The 16,811-nt window shown below is 45.5% G+C and overlaps 2 protein-coding genes across 4 annotated transcripts in view; one reads left to right on the top strand and one right to left on the bottom strand.

Moving 5' to 3' along the window:
- Positions 1–279, bottom strand: part of ssh1a (slingshot protein phosphatase 1a) — a 37,334-nt gene extending 37,055 nt beyond the window's left edge. The window contains 1 exon segment of the mRNA XM_056420021.1: positions 199–279. Coding sequence (XP_056275996.1) covers positions 199–279 — 81 coding nt within the window.
- A 1,794-nt stretch (positions 280–2,073) lies between these two features.
- The window catches only part of dao.2 (D-amino-acid oxidase, tandem duplicate 2), a 39,694-nt gene continuing 24,956 nt past the window's right edge, over positions 2,074–16,811 (top strand). Inside the window, exons 1-4 of one of the 3 annotated variants that reach the window (XM_056420102.1) lie at positions 2,074–2,143; positions 2,617–2,812; positions 2,906–3,020; positions 4,264–4,340. In XM_056420102.1, coding sequence (XP_056276077.1) covers positions 2,619–2,812; positions 2,906–3,020; positions 4,264–4,340 — 386 coding nt within the window. In that variant the 5' untranslated portion in view covers positions 2,074–2,143; positions 2,617–2,618. Of the gene's footprint in view, positions 2,144–2,167; positions 2,285–2,616; positions 2,813–2,905; positions 3,021–4,263; positions 4,341–16,811 lie in introns of those variants that run through there. The other 2 variants (XM_056420103.1, XM_056420100.1) reach the window with 2 other exon arrangements.

The raw sequence follows: 16,811 nt of genomic DNA on the forward strand, positions 1-16,811 counted from the left end.
CTCAGCCCACCAGGCCTCAGCCCACCAGGCCTCAGCCCACCAGGCCTCAGACCACCAGGCCTCAGCCCACCAGGCCTCAGACCACCAGGCCTCAGACCACCAGGCCTCAGCCCACCAGGCCTCAGCCCACCAGGCCTCAGACCACCAGGCCTCAGCCAGTTGTTGAGGAAATGAACATATTGAAATGACCAGACTGACCTCCCCCGCCGTGGTGGTTGCGGTGCTGGCGGTGGACGCAGCGCTCGGGGTCGGGGACCGCTGCAGGGTGACCAGCGCCATGGCTGGAGGCCGTGGACGCGCCGCCGGCCTGCTAGCGGCTAGCTGAGCGGCTAGCTGAGCGGCTAGCTGCGGCGTGTCGCGGACCGAGAGGAGCCGCGTCCTGCAGGCGCTCCGGGCCGGAAGTGCTGCTCTCGGGGCCTGGCTCCCCTCAACGATGAAGAGATTAAACAACGAGCACTTGACCAAACATCACGGACATTTGAATATTGTAGAACCTTTGAAAATGGCTATAACGTATAACTATAGAATATAAATACACTTTAGACAAGATTCTCAAATTAAAATTAAAAAGCCTCAATTTGGTTCAACAGAAAGAAGGAAGCGACCAACAGAAAAGTAATCAAATAATAATTATAACAGTAATTATTTTTGTTTTATTACATTATTATAACTCTAAACTTGGGCTTCGGCATGATGTGTGTCTCATTGGATCCAGGCCCTCCCTCTGGGTGCTGGACGTGGCAGTCGTACTGAAGGCAGTGGACGTTACAGTCATATCATTGGAGGAACACCAGCATTGTAATTGTACTCTTATAGAGTTAATTATCCATTAGTTAACAACATGGCTTTATGTGAGGAGCCAGCATGGACATTGGACTATAGGATCAAGGATTCATTCATTAAACCAGTGACACCGGTGTGTGTGTTGTACATATGTGAACACAATAATGACTGTAATAAGTGAGCGCTGTGGCCCTTTTCATGGCCAGCATATTGATAAGTCCTAACTTAATAACACGGGTAACATTATTAATAATTACAGAAATCACTGACCGTGTTTTCATTGTCTGGACTAGTTGTAGCAGTATGCTTTAAAATGGTACATGCCAAAAAAGTTCTGTATTTATTCCTCCAAGTAAATATGCACTTTTACAAGTTAAAGACAATTGTAATGTGGTCTGTTCTGTTGAAATCTGTGAAGTGGTCACACATATCACACAGAAATGACATGGGTACTGGATCTGTGGCTGAAGGACTGAGATGTGCTTCTCTTCCATTGTGTGTTGACTCAACGAGGATGAGGCTGACCTGCAGAGTGATCTCGACCACATCGCAGGACACGATGATCCTTTCCTCATTTACAGGAACGTTATTGCTGAGGAACAACGCATCACAGACCGTGGTTATGTATCCCCACATGTCAGGGGCGTAACATCTCTTCAAATACAATTATTTTAACATTATTACAACAAACTTTTAAACAATGCAATTCAGTTTATTCTGTACAGCCCATTATCACAAGATACAAATTTGCCTCAGAGGGCTTAACAATCTGTACACATAGACATCCGTGACCTTTGACCTCACATCGGATCAGTTATCTATTCTTAACCGCTGCAGTCCACCCAGATGTCCCTTCATGATATCAATAGTAAACCAATTTACATTCACATGGAAACTCAGAAAAAACAACGAATGCATGTCCACGAACAAATGGAGCAAAGAGGCTCTGCTCCGGCTCAGCCCCGTGACAATACCAGGCATGTCAGTTTCTGACATGTTGGGGGAATGGGGGACATAACACCTCATAGACCTGCATTTGTTTTCATAAATTGATGCATTTACAATAGAGCATGGATCACCCCCATGTATACGTTGTTTTCTTTGTGTTGTTATTTGTCTTGTCTTTCACGTTCTTCTATTGATAGGAATCTCCACATGTGGTGCCAATTGTCTCAAAGACATTAGAGAATGTCGAATGATGCCTACTTTAAATAAATACAAAGATAAGAAGAACAAAAAGAAAGACACCCAACACACTCCGCCCCGTCACGTGACCGCAGCTCGCTGGGGCTGAAGTCCAGAGCTGGTCGGCTTCTCTCCGGTGAGGTTCCGAAGGTCCCGAAGGTCCCGAAGGCTGCAGGTAAAGACTCTTTGAAGACGGACGGACCGGTGGGAGTGGATCTGCGCCACGTGCCCTCGGTTCTGTTCTGGGATGCAACATTACGAAACTCTGTCCTCGGGTTCATATTCATGCGACAGATTGTCCGCCAGCCTGTTGCCGGTCAGAGGAAATCCTACTTTCCGATTATTGGTTCTATAGTTTTTAAAAAGTTTTAATTTGATGAAGTCAACTCCTCTTTCCATCATTAAGTTATGTTCACAGCGGGAAATGTTTATTTTGTTGTTATCAAGACTTTGAAAACCTTTCTACTCAATAGATATTGCTATTAATAAAACTCTTACTTTCATACTACTACTACCACTACTAATGTATTTTAACTGATGCATTGTTTCATGATATATGACATAATACCATTCCCTTTCAGTCTGCTTGTGTCCAATCCAAAGCGACCTCTGGGATGTGGCCCCATGGTGACTCTCTCCCCTCTGCAGACATGCGCGTGGCAGTGATTGGAGCTGGAGTCATCGGGCTGTCCACCGCTCAGAGCATCTACGAGCAGCACCACTCGGCCCTGCGGCCGCTGAGCATCCACGTGTACGCGGACTGCTTCACCCCCCTGACCACGAGTGATGGAGCCGCCGGCTTGTGGCAGCCGTACCTCTACGACAAGGGCAACGTCCAGGAGACGTGAGTGCATCTCCTGAACTCTCTTTGGATTCTCCACTATGTCTGGAAACAAATGGTCAACATGTGTTTGCTGTGTTCTATCCTCACTTTTAGAAAATGGAATAAAGAGACATTTGACTACTTGCTGAGCGCCCTCCGCTCACCTGAGTCCGTACAAATGGGCGTCTTCCTTCAGTCCGGCTACAACCTGTGCACCGAGCGCGTCCCGGTGAGTCGTGCGTTGTTCACCCTGACCTCACAGATAAGACCTGACCTCACAGATGAGACCTGACCTTACAGATGAGACCTGACCTCACAGATGAGACCTGACCTCGCAGATAAGACCTGACCTCACAGATAAGACCTGACCTCGCAGATAAGACCTGACCTCGCAGATAAGACCTGACCTCACAGATGAGACCTGACCTCACAGATAAGACCTGACCTCACAGATAAGACCTGACCTCACAGATAAGACCTGACCTCACAGATGAGACCTGACCTCACAGATGAGACCTGACCTCGCAGATAAGACCTGACCTCACAGATAAGACCTGACCTCACAGATGAGACCTGACCTCGCAGATGAGACCTGACCTCGCAGATAAGACCTGACCTCGCAGATAAGACCTGACCTCACAGATGAGACCTGACCTCGCAGATGAGACCTGACCTCACAGATAAGACCTGACCTCGCAGATGAGACCTGACCTCACAGATGAGACCTGACCTCGCAGATAAGACCTGACCTCACAGATAAGACCTGACCTCACAGATGAGACCTGACCTTACAGATGAGACCTGACCTCACAGATGAGACCTGACCTCACAGATGAGACCTGACCTTACAGATGAGACCTGACCTCACAGATGAGACCTGACCTCACAGATGAGACCTGACCTTACAGATGAGACCTGACCTCACAGATGAGACCTGACCTCGCAGATAAGACCTGAACTTACAGATGAGACCTGACCTCACAGATGAGACCTGACCTCACAGATGAGACCTGACCTTACAGATGAGACCAGACCTCGCAGATAAGACCTGACCTCACAGATAAGACCTGACCTCCCAGATGAGACCTGACCTCGCAGATGAGACCTGACCTCGCAGATGAGACCTGACCTCGCAGATGAGACCTGACCTCACAGATAAGACCTGACCTCGCAGATAAGACCTGACCTCACAGATGAGACCTGACCTCGCAGATGAGACCTGACCTCGCAGATAAGACCTGACCTCGTCTCAGAAGCCTTACTGAGAGAAAAGTGAAGGAACAATGAGTTCAAATGTAACCTTGTCTAGCACCATCATCAGTGTATCGTCCACCAATACACACCATGCAGTCCACCAGGCTTTGTTTAGTCACACGCAGAACACAACCACTGTGTTCTCCATTGTGACAGCAAACTAACAGACAGGACCTGTTTAGGATCATTATGACAACATCTTGACTTGTTGTTTGCAGGATCCGTCATTTAAAGATATTGTCCTGGGCTTCAGACAACTCACCGAACGAGAGCTGCAGCTGTTCCCCGGATACAAGTACAAGATACATACATATACATATACCCACAAGATACATACATATACATATACCCACAAGATACATACATATACATACCCACAAGATACTTACATATACATACCCACAAGATACATATACATATACCCACAAGATACATACATACATATACCCACAAGATACATACATATACATACCCACAAGATACATACATATACCCACAAGATACATACATATACATATACCCACAAGATACATACATATACATATACCCACAAGATACATACATATACATATACCCACAAGATACATACATATACATATACCCACAAGATACATACATATACATATACATATACCCACAAGATACATACATATACACATACATATACATATACCCACAAGATACATACATATACATATACCCACAAGATACATACATATACATATACCCACAAGATACATACATATACATATACCCACAAGATACATACATATACATACCCACAAGATACATACATATACATATACCCACAAGATACATACATATACATATACCCACAAGATACATACATATACATATACCCACAAGATACATACATATACATACCCACAAGATACATACATATACATATACCCACAAGATACATACATATACATATACCCACAAGATACATACATATACCCACAAGATACATACATATACATATACCCACAAGATATACACATATACCCACAAGATACATACATATACATATACCCACAAGATACATACATATACATACCCACAAGATACATACATATACATATACCCACAAGATACATACATATACATATACCCACAAGATACATACATATACATATACCCACAAGATACATACATATACATATATACCACAAGATACATACATATACATATACCCACAAGATACATACATATACATACCCACAAGATACATACATATACATATACTGGCTCAAGATACATACATATACATATACCCACAAGATACATACATATACATATACCCACAAGATACATATATATACATACCCACAAGATACATATACATATACCCACAAGATACATACATATACATACCCACAAGATACATACATATACATATACCCACAAGATACATACATATATATACCACAAGATATACATATATATACCCACAAGATACATACATATACATACCCACAAGATACATACATATACCCACAAGATACATACATATACATATACCCACAAGATACATACATATACCCACAAGATACATACATATACATATACCCACAAGATACATACATATACATATACCCACAAGATACATACATATACATACCCACAAGATACATATACATATACCCACAAGATACATACATATACATATACCCACAAGATACATACATATACATACCCACAAGATACATACATATACATACCCACAAGATACATACATATACATACCCACAAGATACATACATATACATATACCCACAAGATACATACATATATATATACCCACAAGATACATACATATACATACCCACAAGATACATACATATACATACCCACAAGATACATACATATACATATACCCACAAGATACATACATATACATATACCCACAAGATACATACATATACATATACCCACAAGATACATACATATACATATACCCACAAGATACATACATATACATATACCCACAAGATACATACATATACATACCCACAAGATACATACATATACATACCCACAAGATACATATACATATACCCACAAGATACATACATATACATATACCCACAAGATACATACATATACCCACAAGATACATACATATACATATACCCACAAGATACATACATATACATATACCCACAAGATACATACATATACATATACCCACAAGATACATACATATATATACCCACAAGATACATATATATACATATACCACAAGATACATACATATACATATACCCACAAGATACATACATATACATATACCACAAGATACATACATATATACACCCACAAGATACATACATATACATATACACAAGATATACATATATATACACAAGATACATACATATACATATACCCACAAGATACATACATATACCCACAAGATACATACATATACATATACCCACAAGATACATACATATACATATACCCACAAGATACATACATATACATACCCACAAGATACATACATATACATATACCCACAAGATACATACATATACATACCCACAAGATACATACATATACATATACCCACAAGATACATACATATACATATACCCACAAGATACATACATATACCCACAAGATACATACATATACATATACATATACCCACAAGATACATACATATACATAGACCCACAAGATACATACATATACATATACCCACAAGATACAAACATATACATACCCACAAGATACATACATATACCCACAAGATACATACATATACATATACCCACAAGATACATACATATACATACCCACAAGATACATACATATACATATACCCACAAGATACATACATATACATACCCACAAGATACATACATATACCCACAAGATACATACATATACATATACCCACAAGATACATACATATACCCACAAGATACATACATATACATACCCACAAGATACATACATACACCCACAAGATACATACATATACCCACAAGATACATACATATACATATACCCACAAGATACATACATATACATACCCACAAGATACATACATATACCCACAAGATACATACATATACATATACCCACAAGATACATACATATACATACCCACAAGATACATACATATACCCACAAGATACATACATATACATATACCCACAAGATACATACATATACCCACAAGATACATACATATACATATACCCACAAGATACATACATATACCCACAAGATACATACATATACATATACCCACAAGATACATACATATACATACCCACAAGATACATACATATACCCACAAGATACATATATATATACCCACAAGATACATACATATACATATACCCACAAGATACATACATATACATATACCCACAAGATACATACATATACATATACCCACAAGATACCTACATATACATATACCCACAAGATACATACATATACCCACAAGATACATACATATACATACCCACAAGATACATACATATACCCACAAGATACATACATATACATATACCCACAAGATACATACATATACATATACCCACAAGATACATACATATACCCACAAGATACATACATATACATATACCCACAAGATACATACATATACATACCCACAAGATACATACATATACATATACCCACAAGATACATACATATACATACCCACAAGATACATATACCCACAAGATACATACATATACATATACCCACAAGATACATACATATACCCACAAGATACATACATATACATACCCACAAGATACATACATATACATACCCACAAGATACATACATATACATACCCACAAGATACATACATATACCCACAAGATACATACATATACAAGATACATCCTCCTCTTCTTTGGCTCTCTTACATATACTTTTTCTCCCTCTCCTCCCATGACCTTCCCTCCTGCTTGGCTTCTCTCATGTCTTGTCTTGTTTTATACTTGAGACTCTCTCCTCGCTCTTGAACTAAAACCATGGACCGATCAACTGATCATCTGATCAACTGGTCTCTCAACGCAATTGACACCGTCTTCTCGGCAAAGCTTGGGTTCGGGAACCTGCCCGTCCTGCCGGGATGTTGCAGCTACATATACGATGGACGTGTCGTGTGTCTAGCAGCCATTTCCGTGGAGGACGTAGATGACATCTACCTATTCGGAACTATGATTACAGGATTTCTGCTGTTTGATTTGGCGTTGCCCTGGTTTATCGGAAAATTACAAGCGGGGACAGCCGTTAAAACCCCTAAGGCTGCCCATATACCCACAAATTTGAATTTTTATGGGAGGAAAGTGGTGGAATAGCAGCGAAAATTGGATGTAGCTGCTGGAAGACCAAACAATCCCAATCTTATCTGCTTCGGCTCCCTCAACCAGAACGGGTCAAGGCCGTTGCTGGAACAACAACTCCCTGAAGATCGCTGAAGTGAGAACCTCTCATTCCTTCCCCTATCCACAGACACCTGTGGTTGTTTTCTCCCAGGACCTTTCAAGGCTATCTCCATGGCACGACCATCTGCGGACTGAGAACTTTGTCTGTTGTGGCCTGGGGGAGGACGACATACCAGAACACGCACACACGAACTTTCAATAATACTGATTGCATTCACTACCCCTCCCCCATCACGCCTTCGCTTTTACCCCAGTGTGACCCACGGGCTGTGGCGCTGCTGAGTTGGCGCGGACCGGCTGGCTGCTTGTCGGTGCTGGTTACCTTCTGCCCCAATGGATGGGCTTAGATCACCCAGTTGTTGGATTACCTCCCTCCCCTTCCTACTTGCAAGTTATGTCTAAATGTGTGCTTATGTGCTAAGGTGTTTTCCTGCTCCACACTGTACCCCTCGGGGCATAGTCGGGGTTGGTGTTTTTTCTTCTTCCCTCATGTTATGCTAATCATCCACCCTTTCTTGTAATTTCGATGCTTTTGTACCTGTACTCTGGCAAACGACAAATAAATATATCATCATCATCATCATCATCATCATCACATAGACCCACAAGATACATACATATACATATACCCACAAGATACATACATATACATATACCCACAAGATACATACATATACATACCCACAAGATACATACATATACATACCCACAAGATACATACATATACATATACCCACAAGATACATACATATACCCACAAGATACATACATATACCCACAAGATACATACATATACATACCCACAAGATACATACATATACATATACCCACAAGATACATACATATACATACCCACAAGATACATACATATACATATACCCACAAGATACATACATATACATATACCCACAAGATACATACATATACATATACCCACAAGATACATACATATACATATACCCACAAGATACATACATATACATATACCCACAAGATACATACATATACATATACCCACAAGATACATACATATACATATACCCACAAGATACATACATATACATATACATATACCCACAAGATACATATACATATACCCACAAGATACATACATATACATATACCCACAAGATACATACATATACATATACCCACAAGATACATACATATACCCACAAGATACATACATATACATATACCCACAAGATACATACATATACATATACCCACAAGATACATACATATACATATACCCACAAGATACATACATATACATACCCACAAGATACATACATATACATATACCCACAAGATACATACATATACATATACCCACAAGATACATACATATACATATACCCACAAGATACATACATATACATATACCCACAAGATACATACATATACATATACATATACCCACAAGATACATACATATACATACCCACAAGATACATACATATACATATACCCACAAGATACATACATATACATATACCCACAAGATACATACATATACCCACAAGATACATACATATAAATATACCCACAAGATACATACATATACATATACCCACAAGATACATACATATACATATACCCACAAGATACATACATATACATATACCCACAAGATACATACATATACATACCCACAAGATACATATACATATACAGTACAAGATACATACATATACCCACAAGATACAGTCCAAGATACATACATATACATATACATTACATTACATGTCATTTAGCAGACGCTTTTATCCAAAGCGACTTACAATAAGTGCATTTCAACCTAGAGTACAAACTAAGAACAACAAGAATACAGGAAGTAACATTTCCTCAACTCAGTCAAACTACTAAAGTACCATAATAAGATATTTAAGAGCCACTGAAGTGCAAATCTGTGTTTTAATCCAGATATAGTCGGAAAAGGTGTGTTTTCAGTCTCCGGCGGAAGCTGTAGAGACTTCCTGCTGTCCTGATGTCAGTGGGGAGCTGGTTCCACCAATCAGGAGCCAGGACAGCAACAGTCTGGATGTAGAGTGGTTAGCTCGAGGTGCAGGAGGCGCCGTACGTGATGGCGGCTGTGTTGCGAGCTCCCGGATTTTGTAGTAGTTTTTTGTTATTTATTCTTCTTATTGCGACTATTTTTGCACAAAACGTTAGCAGCCAGTTAACGTACGACAGATGCACACTTCTGGAGATTGGATCGGCAGTTGCTCGCCGCCTACCAGAGTTTTCAACTCTTACTCGGACGTCCGCCAGGAACAGTAGCGGAACTATCTCCGTCCATTTTAGGCGCGATCTCATAAGCGTCGCCGACGGAGGAAGCGAGCTGGCGTGCTGGTTAGGCTGAGACGTCGAGCCAATCGACCCCACTACCCACCATTTTACTGGCAAATGTACAGTCTTTGGACAATAAGCTATGCGAGCTCCAGGCTCGTATTCAATTCCACCGGAAACTAAGGACAACTGCATCATCTGCCTTACGGAGACATGGATGTCGGAGGAGGTTACCGACTCAGCCATCGAGCGGCAGGATTTTCCGTCCACAGCGGACAGAACAAAGACTCTCTCTGGTAAAGATCGTGGAGGGGTATGTCTCATGATAAACAGATCTTGGTGCAACCAAAGTCATGTACATACTCTCAAGTCGTTCTGTTCCCGGACCTGGAGTACCTAATGCTCATGTGTCGACCATTCTGGCTACGCGAGTTTACAGCAGTCACCGTAACTGCTGTGTACATTCCGCCTCAAGCTAACACGGACATAGCTGAAGGAACTCTACGGGCGATCAGCGAGCAGGAGTCGGCACACCCGAGGCTGCTTTCATTGTGGCGGGGACTTCAACAAAGCGAACCTGAAGAAAGTTCTCCGAAGTTCTACCAACACATAAAAGCAACACGAGGGGGCGGATTCTCGACCACTGCTACACTCCCTTCGGGATGGATACAAAGCCCTCCTCCGCCCACCGTTCGCAAATCGGACCACCGCTCCATCCAACTACTCCCGCCTACAGGCAGAGGAAGCAGCAACCAATCGCTGTGAAGGAAGTGCGCTGGTCGGACCAATCGGGTCTATGCTACAGGACTGTTTTGAGCGTGCTGACTGGGATATGTTCAGGGTCGCGTCGGACAACAACGTCAGTGAGTCGCGTCCTCAGTCACCGGGTTCATCAAGAAATGCATAGATGATGTTGTTCCTACCAAGTCGGTTCGGTTATCCCAACCAGAAACCGTGGATAAATGGCGATGTTAGCGCTGCACTCCGCGCGTAACACCGCCTTTGACTCGAATATGGCGGAATACAAAGAGCCGCTTCGACCTCCGTAAGACCATCGGCTCTGCCAGCGGGAGTTCAGGAACAAGGTGGAGGAAAAGCTCAAGAGCCATGACGTGAGAGGTGTGTGGAAGGGCTACAGACAATCACGGACTTCAGAGAGTAAACCAGCGGTGCAGAGAACTCCTCTACCTCCCTCCCAGCCCCGCTAAATACATTCTCTGCTCGGTTCGTCGTGGACGGCAGACCGCCGCTGGCAGCGCCGCCCGCGGAGTCCAGCCTGCTGTTCACCTCTGAGGCTGGCGTGCGCAGAGCCTTCAAGCGGGTGGACATCCGGGCGGCAGGTCCCGACCACATCCGGGCGCGCCCTCAGAGCATGTGCAGACCAGTTGGCAGGAGTCTTCGCAGACATCTTCAACCTCTCCCTGTCCCAGGCTGTTGTTCCTGAGAGCTTCAAGATGTCCACCATTGTGCCTGTCCCCAAACACCCCAAGGTAACCTGCCTGAATGACTGGAGACCCGTAGCCTCACCTCGATTGTCAGTAAATGCTTGAGAGGTTGGTCAAGGACTTCATTTGTTCCATGTTGCCTGCCACGCTGGACCCATGGCATTTGCATATCGTCAAAACAGATCCACCGACGACGCAATTGCCATGGCACTTCACCGCCCTTTCCACCTGGAGGAGGAACTGTTGTGTCGAATGCTGGTTGTGGACTACAGCTCAGCGTTCAACACTATTGTTCCCGCCAAGCTCGACACCAAGCTCAGAGGTCTAGGCCTGCACTCTACCATGTGCAGCTGGATACTGGACTTCCTGTCGGGCCACTGCCAGGTGGTGAGGATGGCGGTACCACCTCAGAGCCGCTGACCCTCAACACGGGAGCCCCTCAGGGATGCGTGTTGAGCCCTCTCCTCTACTCCCTGTACACCCACGACTGCGCGGCCATGCACAGCTCCAACGTCATCATCAAGTTTGCTGGCGACACAACAGTGTTGGGGCTGATCACCGGCAACGAGACAGCCTACAGGGAGGAGGTTGGATCACTGGTACAGTGGTGCCAGGAGAACAGCCTCGTCCTCAACGTCAAGAAGACCAAGGAGCTGATCGTGGACTACAGGAAGCGGAGGAGAGCACACCCCATCTCCATAGACGGAGTTGCAGTAGAGAGGTCAGCAGCTTCAAGTTCCTCGGCGTGCACATCTCCGAGGACCTCACATGGACCACGCACACCACTCACGTGGCATGTGACCACCAACAACGCCTGTATTTCCTTAGGCGACTGAGGAAATTCAACATGGCCCCGCATCCTCAGAACATTCTACACCAGTACCATCGAGTGTTCTGACAGGTTGCATCACCGTCTGTGCCGGAACTGCACCGCCCTGGGCGTAGGGCACTACAGAGGGTGGTGCGGTCGGCACAGTACATCGTTGGAGGTGAGCTTCCCTCCATCCTGGACATATACACCAAGCGGTGCGTGGCCAGGGCCAAACGGATGATGAAAGACAATAACCACCCCGGCCACAAACTGTTCACCCTTCTACCGTCAGGCAGGCGATACCGCAGTATCAAGTGCCGCACAAACAGACTGAGGGACAGCTTCTTCAGTCAGGCCATCAGGCTGCTGAACAAGGACTGAGACCCTCATTAACACTATACACCAGAACATATTCTGTGAATATCTATGGCCATGGTGTATATTTTATTACATTGTTTATATATATATATATATATTGTATGTATATACATATATATATATATAGTCTCAAAAAAGTGTATATTTTATTACATTGTTTTATATATATATATTGCCATGATGTATATTCTATTACATTGTTTTATATATATATTGTTAATACTTTCTTCTTTTTTTTGTGTGGATATTGTATAGTTTATTCTCATTCTTATTCTTTTTTTAGTCTGTTACTGCTGTCGGGTGTTTTGCACATAAGAATTTCACGAACCGATTATACTTGTATAAAAGGGGATGTGACAATAAAAACTTGAAACTTGAAACTGAAACAAGACGATTGGCTGTTGCCGAGCAAAGTGAACGTGCCGGGGTGTACGGTGTGACCATATCCCGGATGTAGACGGGGCCCGATCCGTTCAGAGCACGGTACCAAGAACCAGTGTTTTGAAGCGGATGCTGCTCCACTGGTAACCAGTGAAGAGATCGAAGGAGCGGAGTGGTGTGGGGGAACTTCGAGAGGCTGAAGACCAGTCGAGCTGCTGCATTCTGGATGAGCTGCAGGGGTCGGATGGCCTTAGCGGGTAGACCAGCCAGGAGGGAGTTGCAGTAGTCAAGCCTGGACCAGAACCTGGACCAGAGCCTGGATCAGAACCTGGACCAGAGCCTGGACCAGAGCCTGGACCAGAACCTGGACCAGAGCCTGGATCAGAACCTGGACCAGAGCCTGGACCAGAGCCTGGACCAGAACCTGGACCAGAGCCTGTGCCGCCTTCTGAGTAAGAAGAGGCCGTATTCTCCTGATGTTGTGCAGCATGGACCTACAGGAGCAGCGTCACACAGTGATGTCAGTGATGTTGGCCGTCAGGTTGACTGTCTAGTGTCACCCCGAGGTTCCTGGCAGTCGGGGGCGGGGCCAACAAAGAGCTGGTGAAGGTGGTAGTCAGGTCATGGGTGGGGAGCCTTTCCCTGGAAGGAATAGTAGCTCAGTCTTGTCAGGGTTGATCTTCAGGTGGTGAGCAGACATCCACTGAGAGATGTCAGTCAGACAGGCAGAGATTCGCGCCGACACCCGTGTTTCAGACGGTGGAAACGAGAAGATCAGCATAGCTATGGTAGGAGAAGCCATGCAAACGAATGACAGAGCCGAGAGAATTAGTGTACAGAGAGAAGAGCAGGGGACCCAGGACGGAGCCTTGAGGGACCCCATAGTGAGAGGAAGAGGAGGGGACCCAGGGAGCCTTGAGGGACCCCATAGTGAGAGAGGAAGAGGAGGGACCCAGGGAGCCTTGAGGGACCCCATAGTGAGAGGAAGAGGAGGGGACCCAGGACGGAGCCTTGAGGGACCCCATAGTGAGAGGAAGAGGAGGGGACCCAGGACGGAGCCTTGAGGGACCCCATAGTGAGAGGAAGAGGAGGGGACCCAGGACGGGGCCTTGAGGGACCCCAGTAGTGAGAGGAAGGAGGGACCCAGGACGGAGCCTTGAGGGACCCCATAGTGAGAGGAGGAGGGACCCAGGACCAGACCTTGAGGGACCCCATAGTGAGAGGAAGAGGAAGGACCCAGGGCCAGACGGAGCCTTGAGGACCCAGGAGTGAGGAAGAGGAGGGACCCAGGGCAGACCTTGAGGGACCCCAGTAGTGAGAGGAAGAGGAGGGACCCAGGGCGGAGCCTTGAGGAACCCCATAGTGAGAGGAAGAGGAGGGACCCAAGACGGACCCTTGAGGGACCCCAGTAGTGAGAGGAAGAGGGGACCCAGGACGCAGCCTTCAGGGACCCCACTAGTGAGAGGAAGAGGAGGGACCCAGGGCGGACCTTGAGGAACCCCAGTAGTGAGAGGAAGAGGAGGGACCCAGGACGGAGCCTTGAGGGACCCCATAGTGAGAGGAAGAGGAGGGACCCAGGGCGGAGCCTTGAGGACCCAGTAGTGAGAGGAAGAGGAGGGACCCAGGACTGAGCCTTCAGGGACCCCAGTAGTGAGAGGAAGAGGAGGGACCCAGGGACGGAGCCTTGAGGGACCCCATAGTGAGAGGAAGAGGAGGGACCCAGGACGGAGCCTTGAGGGACCCCATAGTGAGAAGGAAGAGGAGGGACCCAGGACGGAGCCTTGAGGGACCCCAGTAGTGAGGAGAAGAGGAGGGACCCAGGGGAGCCTTGAGGAACATAGTGAGAGGAAGAGGAGGGGACCCAGGACGGAGCCTTGAGGGACCCCATAGTGAGAGGAAGAGGAGGGGACCCAGGACGGAGCCTTGAGGGACCCCATAGTGAGAGGAAGAGGAGGGACCCAGGACGGAGCCTTGAGGGACCCCAGTAGTGAGAGGAAGAGGAGGGGACCCAGGACGGAGCCTTGAGGGACCCCAGTAGTGAGAGGAAGAGGAGGGGACCCAGGACGGAGCCTTGAGGGACCCCATAGTGAGAGGAAGAGGAGGGACCCAGGACGAGCTTGAGGGACCCCAGTGAGAGGAGAGGAGGGACCCAGGACGGAGCCTTGAGGGACCCCATAGTGAGAGGAAGAGGAGGGACCCAGGGCCAGCCTTGAGGGACCCCATAGTGAGAAGGAAGAGGAGGGACCCAGGACGGAGCCTTGAGGGACCCCATAGTGAGAGGAAGAGGAGGGGACCCAGGATGGAGCCTTGAGGACCCCATAGTGAGAGGAAGAGGAGGGGACCCAGGACGAGGTGGGAGGACAGAGGAGAGAGGCTGCTCTAGCAGAGTGAAGCATAAGAGGAGAGGAGAGAGGATACTCTAGCAGAGTGAAGGATACGGACAGAGGACAGAGGCTGCTCTAGCAGGTGAAGGATAAGGACAGGGGAGAGAGAGGATGCTCTACCAGCGTGAAGGATAAGGACAGAGGTGAGAGGATGCTCTTGCAGAGTGAAGGATAAGGACAGAGGAGAGAGGATGCTCTAGCAGAGTGAAGGATAAGGACAGAGGATGCTCTAGCAGAGTGAAGGATAAGGACAGAGGAGAGGATGCTCTCTAGCAGAGTGAAGGATAAGGACATAGGAGAGAGGCTGCTCTAGCAGAGTGAAGGATAAGGACAGAGGAGAGAGGATGCTCTAGCAGAGTGAACGATAAGGACAGAGGAGAGAGGATGCTCTAGCAGAGTGAAGGATAAGGACATAGGAGAGAGAGGCTGCTCTAGCAGAGTGAAGGATAAGGACAGAGGAGAGGATGCTCTAGCAGAGTGAAGGATAAGGACATAGGAGAGAGGATGCTCTAGCAGAGTGAAGGATAAGGACAGAGGAGAGAGGATGCTCTAGCAGAGTGAAGGATAAGGACAGAGGAGAGGATGCTCTAGCAGAGTGAAGGATAAGGACAGAGGAGAGAGGATGCTCTAGCAGAGTGAAGGATAAGGACA

Source organism: Pseudoliparis swirei, chromosome 7 (genome assembly GCF_029220125.1).
Source record: "Pseudoliparis swirei isolate HS2019 ecotype Mariana Trench chromosome 7, NWPU_hadal_v1, whole genome shotgun sequence".
NCBI classification, from domain to species: Eukaryota; Metazoa; Chordata; class Actinopteri; order Perciformes; family Liparidae; genus Pseudoliparis; species Pseudoliparis swirei.